Here is a 9,137-nt window from a genome sequence, read left to right as displayed (position 1 = left end):
TAATTGTGTGCCCTGTATGTCATGTTACGGTTTGTCACTATCATGCCTTTGCTTGTGAGTTCCACCGGTGTGGTTAACTGCTTGTGAGTTCCACCGGTGTGGTCAACCATTTTTCCTTTCACAAAGATACACCTGTGAAGGTCCCGGGGTAGAAAAGGCCTTCAGCAACCCATGCTTGCCATAAAAGGCGACTATGCTTGTCGTAAGAGGTGACTAACGGGATCGGGTGGTCAAGCTCGCTGACTTGGCTGGAATATTGCAGCGTAAAAGTACACTCGCTCACTCACTCACTCTCACAAAGATATGCCATTTGTCAGCGGTCATGTATCTAATCACAGAAAATGTATATGAAAATGTTTTCTGTTGGTCTTTGTCTGCAGCAGACATGTTGCCAAAAGTACTGACTTTGCCTTGGCATAATCAATTATTTGCCTTTTTAACCAGTTCCATTTTGTGATCATTTATTTTTTAAAAAAAATATGTGACTTGTGTTTTCTGTTGTCAGGAAAGGTGTTGTTGCCGGAACCAGGAATTGTGTAAGGCAGGCAGTGTTGTCAAGCTACCCACCCTGTCAAATGAGCAGTGCTAGTGTACACTCAGTCTGCTGTTTAGGATCACTGTGATCACGATACAGTTTCCGTGTACTGGTTGTGTAGTTCAAGAAATGAACATGGGCCAGAAAGTATCGGGTGGTATTAAAACTATTTCTAATTCACGAGAACCAACATACAAGGCTATCAACAGAGAGCCAGCATACAATCCAGATTTCCAAAAACCTAGTCGTCTTGACGCGCTTTTGGACATGCCTCCAGCGCCAAGGGACGTGCAACTGTCTCATGCCTGGAATCCAGATGACCGATCTCTAAATATATTCGTAAAGGATGATGATGCCATGACGTTTCATCGGCATCCTGTTGCTCAAAGTACAGACTGTATTCGTGGCCGAGTGGGCTACACTAGAGGACTCCATGTTTGGGAAATTGTGTGGAGTACACGACAAAGAGGGACCCATGCAGTGGTGGGCGTGTCCACGACTGATGGACCATTACACTGTGTGGGATACCAGAGCCTAGTTGGCAGTAGTAAAGAATCATGGGGCTGGGATCTCGGCAGAAATAAACTCTACCATGATATGAAGAACAATCCTGGACTAACATATCCCACACTGTTGAACCCAGATGAGAATTTTGTGGTGCCGGATAGTTTCCTAGTTGTGTTAGATATGGATGAAGGAACTCTTAGTTTTGTTGTAGATGGACAATATCTGGGTGTGGCTTTCAGGGGACTGAAGGGGAAGAAGCTGTACCCCATAGTCAGTGCTGTGTGGGGCCATTGTGAAATTACAATGAGGTACATCGGTGGCCTTGATCGTAAGTATTTCAACATCAGTTTTCTGTATGTGGAAATTACCAGTTTCTGTTTCTATATGGTGCTCTGGTACTAGTTTAGGGGTGGTGGGGTTGACTAGTGGTTTAGACTTTCGCTAATGACACAGAAGAAACATTGGCCTATGAAGATCCAGCTTGGTATAGGTCTTCAGCAACCCATGCTTGCCAGAAGAGGCGACTGTTCTTGTCATAAGATGTGAATATCAGGATCGTGTGGTCAGGCTCACTGTCTTGACACGTCAATGAATACCATTTGCACAGATGGATGCTCATGCTGTTGATCACTGGATTGTCAGTTCCAGACTTGATTATTTACAGATTGCAGCCATAGAGCTGGAATATTGCTGAGGGTGGCGTAAAACTAAACTCTATCTCTCTCTCTCTCATTTAAGGATATATCAAGGTCTGCATAGTTGCAGATAGTCAGTCCCATGTCTTCAAGTTCGACAAGTAACTTCAGTGTTCACGAATGGTGTGCCAAAGCAACAGGACTTTGGGTCCTGTAAGTTTCAGATGTCTGTCTGACCCCCCTGAAAATTCACAGGACCCATTGAACAAAATTAGGCTCATATTTCAGATTTAACATTTCTTGTAAGTGGCATTGACATTATATAATAACAAACATAAGATTTATAAACAGCAAACAAGTGTCACATGCCACAAATAGTAACTTCAGATGAAGTCATGGTGAAATATTCAGTGAGACTGGGACCGTCTGGTTGGTGCCTTTTATCTGACATTTGGCAAAAATGCCGGATTTGTCAGAGGGTCAGACACTTTTCGTGAACACTGAAATTATTTGCCTGTTCACTCTGTTTTAGTGTTAACTAATGTAATGGCTTTGTAGTGGTGACTTGTGTTTCATTGATAAAAGGACACCTTAATAGAAGAAGAGGCTTTAATGCATCAATAATGCATTGTTGTTGCACTGATGTGATTCAGTAATATGTCCATGAATTGGGGAAAATAATACATATCATGTATAATAAAGCATAGTTTTCAGCAGGAGAAGTTTTCTCTGTCATAGTTCGAGACATCCTCGATATCTCCAGGGTATACATTCCGATAAGTCTCCACTATACCCTGGAGGCATTTACGGGTCAGCCCGATAATTTTATTACCTCCCTTTGCTGGTTCCGCATTCTCAAGTAGCCAATCAGCTAGGCCGCTGTTATAACCGAGCTTGCCAGTGTCAACAAAGGCAGCAGTCAGAACTAAGAAGGTTTGGTCGCCGTGCGACTCACAATTTGGGGGAAATCATACAAGACAATTTATAGGTCCGAAACTTTTTGTAAGAACCCCATCTACCTCTTTCGAGAACCTCTGCATGGTTTGTTTGCATGGTTTGTGATTGGTTCGCTCAACTTCCCAGCGTAGACACCTGATTGGATAAAAAGCCAGTCAAGGGAGGTAATAAATTTATCGAGCAGAACCGTAGATGCATCCAGGGTATAGTGGAGACTTTTCGGAACGTATACCCTGGAGATATCGAGGATTAGTTCCAGATAGCTGTTTGAGTAACCAAATAAATTGTTCCCATCTGACTCAAACTCAGGTATTTTGTCACTTTCCATTATTTCTGAAACGATGATAAAGTTTAAATGTGATTTATATTGGATCTGTAATGGAAAGGGATCAGAAAGACTTTAAGTTGCCAAGTTCATGTGTTGAAATAGAACCTCTGAATATACTGGAGTGATTTTTTAGTTAAGATTCAACATTATTTTTTAAGTGCACATAAGATCAAATTTTTTGAGTATTTACAAATATTCAACTGTATTTGTACACAATTGACTTAAAGTTAAGAACTGATTTTGTACATAAAATATTTGCATAGTTTGTGCAGATGCACAGCTTATCTGTACCTCTACCAGGTTTGACTGTCACCTTCAAAGCAGTCCTAGATAATTATATCCAATGTCCTGGTGATGTGTTGTCAGAATGACATGATCTAGGTGGTAAAGGACATATTTATGCTGACTGCAGTTTGAAGCAGGGCTGTTGTTAGGCTGTAAATTTTGTACAGTTGTCACCTCTGTCAGTCCAGATACATGTTTAAAAATTATCCTAACAAATAATCTGTTATCCGACTTAAACCGTTTTTTGTCTTTTTATGTTATGTTTGATTGTTTCAGTCCAAACAAATAATTTCTGTCAATAATTTTTAAAACTGGAGAAATGAAACATCAGGTGACAATACCTATTCGTGTATAGGGGGAATGAAAGACTTCTGCTAGTCATGCTGAGGATCTGGATTTGATTCCCAACATGGATACAATGTGTGAAGCCCATTTCTGATATTGATAGCAGGGCTCCAGATAATGACCGTCTCGACGTATGTACAGATAAAAAATATGCATGATATGGTAGGAAAAAATGAGAAAACACGGCAGATGATGTTCGTCTTAGAATCATTTATGGAGGTGTTTATCTGAAAAAGTATTGCTTTATTGTTTATTGACCTGTTTACACAAGAGTAGCAATGTTGTGGTACATATATGAAATGAAACACAAGATTACTTACACACCATTAAATTCCATTCACTACTGTAACTTTTCCAGTACTCTTATATTGAAAGAATAAGGCATACATACTCCTCATGCTGAAAAATTATCAGGAGCCCTGGATAGAATATTCCTAAAACTGACATAAAACCATACTCGCTCCATTGTCCATTCTGTTTGTGCTGTTGTTGTTTTTTGCAGTATGTGCATGTGCATTTTTACTAAAATTCATGACTAGTTGCTTTAAGAAGCATTATGTTGTAAGGGTGTTTTTGATAAACATTAGTTCACTGATATTTTTCATCAATTCCATCTTAAAATTTCTTATGTTAAGCATAATACAACACAATTATGTTCACACAATATTTATGGAGTGTTATTTTCTATTTCAGCTGAGCCATTGCCTCTTATGGACATATGTCGACGCACCGTTCGACAACAGTTGGGCAAGAACAGATTACATGAAATACACCGACTTCCTCTACCCAATTCCCTTAAGAGTTACTTGCTGTACCAATCATAGCATGGACCGACGCCAGATGCATACACAAGAATAGTTGTGATCCAGGAACCCCTTACTGTTGTCTGCCTTGAAGCAGACCAGTTCTTTTCTCTGTGACAGGGGTGTTGGAGATGGCTTGTTCCACTCTTCCATTGGGGGAGCTTCTGGAATGCAATTTTCACAACACTCCATATCACCACCTTTGACACGCTGGACAATTGAGCCAAATTAGGAACATTATATATTTTTTAAACAATGATGCCGCATGTTCTATGAAATGTGTGATTTTTTTTTTAATGAGTCGTGTGAATGCAGCACTGATAATATGTGATTTTTGAGATTTTTTGTGGGTATGAACTTTGTTTTACAATGATTCCCAATGCTGATAAGTGTTCTGGGACAGACAATTTCACTGAAATATGTCCGTGACAGTTCTAAAAGTTGTTTGTCTCATGCTTTTAGGTAGCAACTGATTTTAATGGCCATACCTCGTATAGCTTTGGCTGCCCAATACTTCATGGAATTATCTTAAAATGGAAAGCTTTTTCTGCTTTTTCTTTTATGGTAACTTGTTGAAGTTTTACAATTTTATTGTAACAGTGGTATTTATAAGCCCACTTTTTGAGATTGAAATGTTTAAGCAGTGTGTAGCTGAGCTCACATCACACTGTCCTTGTTATCAACACCCTTACCATTAGGAAATCAGTGCATATTTGACAATATTTGCTACAACTATTGCACAGATTTTACCAAATTTCATCAAGTTCTAATTACCACATGTTTATTCCCTTTTGTCAGTAAGAGGATGAGAGTGGTGCTCAAGATAGAATTTCCCGAAGAAACCAAATTACACAGTGGTTATGTGACAGTATGGTTCATGACAAGTTTTCTACACATATCAGTATGCAAACTCCAAAGAATGTTGAGATATCCATAGAACATGAATGTAATAGTTATCATGGTAACTGAACATCTGCTATGGTCATGTGAGATTGTAGTAGTAGTTATGGCATCTTCCTAATATTCACCATGGATGCCTCTTTGTCAAGTTTGATAGCTTCCTAAAGATTGCTGCTAAAGCTGTAGAAATGTTTGTGTTCTTTGTGCAAATATCCAGTTTATATCAGTAAATATTTTGTGCTAATGACATAATTCTGATAGTTTCATGTACTCTGAATAGCAGTATTTATGTAAGCGTATGATTAAAGTAAGAGTAAGACTTGGTGCTGCTATTTATAATAACTTGCTGATCATCTGTACTCGTGCAAGTCCATCTTGAGTTACTTCAGCGTAAAATTACATGAAACTGAAATACTATAGGACCAAAGTAATCAAATCTTCTAAATTAAACTATAAATGACAGGCAACTGGAAACAACAGATCAGTCTTTGTTCCCAGTCTCATGTGAAACCAATTATGTAAAACCATTTCCATGGATATGTTAGGAAATGAATATTTCCTGTTCTTCCTTTCTTAATTGTCTACCTGACTTACTTTTTTCTGATCTAATATTTCATAGTAAGATTCCACACCTAACCATAATTGCAATAATTGCCACAAAACTTATTTAATATTTCAGAGTAAAATGTATGTCATTTACTGGCAGAAAAAGAAAATCGTTGGATTTTCAGATGTCCTTGTTGCATTTCATGTGTGGATTAAAGCAGATTTGGAATTGTAATCATGGGTTGTATTCGTGAATCATTACACCTTGTGGTGAAGGACAAATTCCCAGAGGGATGTGTGTTAGTAGGCTAATATGTCATACATAAGCTGGTCGCCTGTTGGCCTGTTATCTAGGGTTAAAAAAAAGTATAGTTCCAAGGAAGTGGGTTTAAGAAGGAATATGAAAAGTCACTCTTTACTGGGTCTTGGTAATTCAGTTCTTGGCCATCAAATTAGGATCATTTGTTAGGAAGGGTAATTAGGATAGATCATTGATCATGAATTGATAATCAAATTGTCAGTTGTGATATATTGACTTATACATGGCACTGAAAGAATATCAGCTTGAATATTGTGACTCATAACCAACACGTGATAAAGATCATGGCCATGTTTCTTCAGCTATCAGTTTATGAATTTTCTTTTCAATCTTGACAAAGAGGCAGTTTAAGTATGCTTGGCCCAGTTTGGGTTTTCCTCCAGTGAATGCTAGTCAAATAAGTGAGGTTTTAGTCAACCAGTGTACGCCAATGGATAAATTAATTTAATTTTTTTACAAATGTGTCGTGTGTGTACATATGATGTTTACATGATGTTCTCACAATGCAGTGATGTTCTGTTGCCTTGTGGGATACTGTGCAATACTATTCATAGTCTAAAATGCCAGCTCCAGGAACAGGCTGCAGGTCATATTTGCTTTCTTCTGGCCAGAGCACAGGATTCTGGGAAGTTTTTTTCTGAGGCAATGGATTTAGGGGAAGGTTTTTCTAAGACAGGGCTTTGAGGGAAATATTGACCATAAGCATTTTCATTTCTACACGTAAGTAAAGTAGTTAGAGGTAGATGGCCTTATAATTCTCTTTCTGATATATGGATGCTTTCAAAAATGGTCAGCTGCATTTACAATCTTTTGAATGATGATTATTTTGACTTTCTTCCCAGAATGTCTTCACAGCTATTTGAAGCAATTGCTACTGCTGGCTTGTAATGCTCAGTACACCTTTGCAAATATATTTGGTTGACTGAGTGCACTGCTGTGCACGTACTCAGGGTCAGAGTGGGCAGGCATGTCTCACCCTGTAACTGGAGCTGACAATTTGGGCTGTGCAGTCTTATCTGTATAGCAACTCTGGTCACTAATCAGTGACAACCTGTAGATATGCGTTATATTTAAAAATTGCTTACTTATTAATATATATCTTTGTTGGTCATTTGATAAGTGTGCTTCTGTAGCAAGTGCTTCAGTTAGATGATGAGAATAGCTGTAGCAAATCTGAAGGTGTATGCCTCATGAGGTGTCATGATGGTCTTGGTTAACGGGTTAACATTACAGTTTCCATAGTAACATTTCAGGGTTTGTTTCTTTTTTCTTTCTTACTTTTTTGGGGGGCACTTTTTTCTTTCTTACCTTTTTTTTTTGGCAAAATCAGGAAATGTGTTTATGACATTTATATAAGAATGGTTACATAAGTCTGTTCGAACATGATTTGTTTTTTATCCTCTTTAATTCACTTCTTTTTGTTAATGTTTGATAATTTAGCTTACTAATTTTGCCCCACTGACAGATTTCACTTGGTCAACAATTCTGTTAAAACTCATTTTCCTGCATTTAGCACAATTTTGTGTCTTGGCAATTTTGTATGAGGAATCTCAAACTAGTTACCCATTGTCCAGTGTTTTTGATTTGTTTTAAAATCAAATACATTTGGTAGGTCAAATTTGAATTCATTTAATGTTTCAAATGTCATTGTTTCTGTTTTGGGTGGGTTATCTTCCACAGTGGTCAGATTGTCACTTGTCATATCAACATGGTCATCCAACAGATTCGCTTTGTATGTTCTGTCCAATACACCCAACCATTTCATTTGTACAACATACACCTTCAGATTTGATAGTTTGTATGTATACTTTCACCATTGGTATATGAAGGCGCTACAATGGGGAGGGAGCCACCTTTACAGTGCTGTTTACTTGATTCATTACTAGGTTCCTTATGAAACCCCTCAATCAGCTATGTAATACTGTAGTGACAACTGCTCATATGTCATGTGATAGAATCAGTCTCAGATGACAGTAATGGCATTTAAATGACATTTTTCAGGCTTTAAATTGTTGAATGTGTCAGTTTTATTTTAAGACCAAACATGGTATTTCATTTTTTAACATTTTGATGAAAATGTTTTTAATTAATCAAAATTCAAGCCTGTCAAGAAACAAAATGCAAAAAATGTTATTAATATTTCTTTTTCAACCAAAATGTTTAGTTTAGGTCTGTGATCTATTTGTGAAAATTTAAAAACTCTTCCAAAGTGACAAATTACACCTGGAACAAATGATTGGAATTATGGGTTCACATAACAGAACATTTTTAAAATTTAGCACCAGAGAAACAGACACCACTTTTGTTGAAGGTATTGACTGAAAAAACATCTAAATTATATTCAGACATTCTAAAAGTCATTTTTGGAAGCATTTTGTGAAGTAAAATAGATAATTAGATATAGTCATTGATTGAATATCTTCCAGGTGCTAAGAACAGTTTCGTGTAATACAGGCATGGCTTGGATTTGATTTTGAAATATCACAGGCTCTCTTAATTTCAGTTCACCATTTTATACTTTTATGTCGGTTATTTTAACCAGCTTTTTTCTATAATAAAATGTTGATACTCAGTGTGAATTTTAGAATCACCATAAGATGGTCTTGTGAACAGTTGGAAGATGATAGCACAAAATGTTTCACACTTCTAAATAATCGATTTCTTCTTGTCAAATCTACTTGAATATTCATTCTAAAAAGTGTTCAAACCAACTCTTGAAAGTTCATAGAATGAACAAAAAAATGGCCATGCCAAAGTGATTAATTAACCATTTGATGACAATTATCCTAGGCTGGACTAGAGTTGTGGTACTGTGTTGTTGAAAGGGTTAAGCTGTGTATAGTGTTGTATTTATTTGCAGCTTGCTGCTATGTAAACTGATTGGGAGAGCGAGCGAACGAACGAGTGAGAGAGTGTTGACGAGTGAGTGTGTCAGTTGGAGAAGGTGTGTTTGAGATGGAAGATGACTCATTTTGTC

At 37.4% G+C, this 9,137-nt stretch overlaps 1 protein-coding gene across 1 annotated transcript; it reads left to right on the top strand.

Moving 5' to 3' along the window:
* The first annotated feature begins 581 nt into the window (after window positions 1-581).
* On the top strand, window positions 582-8,288 carry LOC137267527 (SPRY domain-containing SOCS box protein 1-like). The gene is made up of 2 exons (XM_067802006.1): window positions 582-1,370; window positions 4,286-8,288. Exons 1-2 carry the CDS (start codon window positions 665-667, stop codon window positions 4,414-4,416), a joined length of 837 nt encoding a protein of 278 aa, XP_067658107.1. The 5' UTR covers window positions 582-664; the 3' UTR covers window positions 4,417-8,288.
* The last annotated feature ends 849 nt before the right edge of the window (window positions 8,289-9,137 follow it).

The sequence above is a fragment of the Haliotis asinina genome, chromosome 16 (assembly GCF_037392515.1).
Source record: "Haliotis asinina isolate JCU_RB_2024 chromosome 16, JCU_Hal_asi_v2, whole genome shotgun sequence".
NCBI lineage: Eukaryota > Metazoa > Mollusca > Gastropoda > Lepetellida > Haliotidae > Haliotis > Haliotis asinina.
The sequence above is the reverse complement of the archived record's forward strand: the minus strand, read 5'-3'. Positions and strand labels throughout refer to the sequence as shown.

What these genes read in the sequence shown, in the direction of transcription:
- LOC137267527 (XM_067802006.1), top strand. Translation starts at nt 665, where the DNA reads ATGAACATGGGCCAGAAAGTATCGGGTGGTATTAAAACTATTTCTAAT. An exon ending in GTACATCGGTGGCCTTGATC is followed by an intron (nt 1,371 to 4,285) that starts GTAAGTATTTCA and finishes TTTCTATTTCAG; the next exon opens with CTGAGCCATTGCCTCTTATG.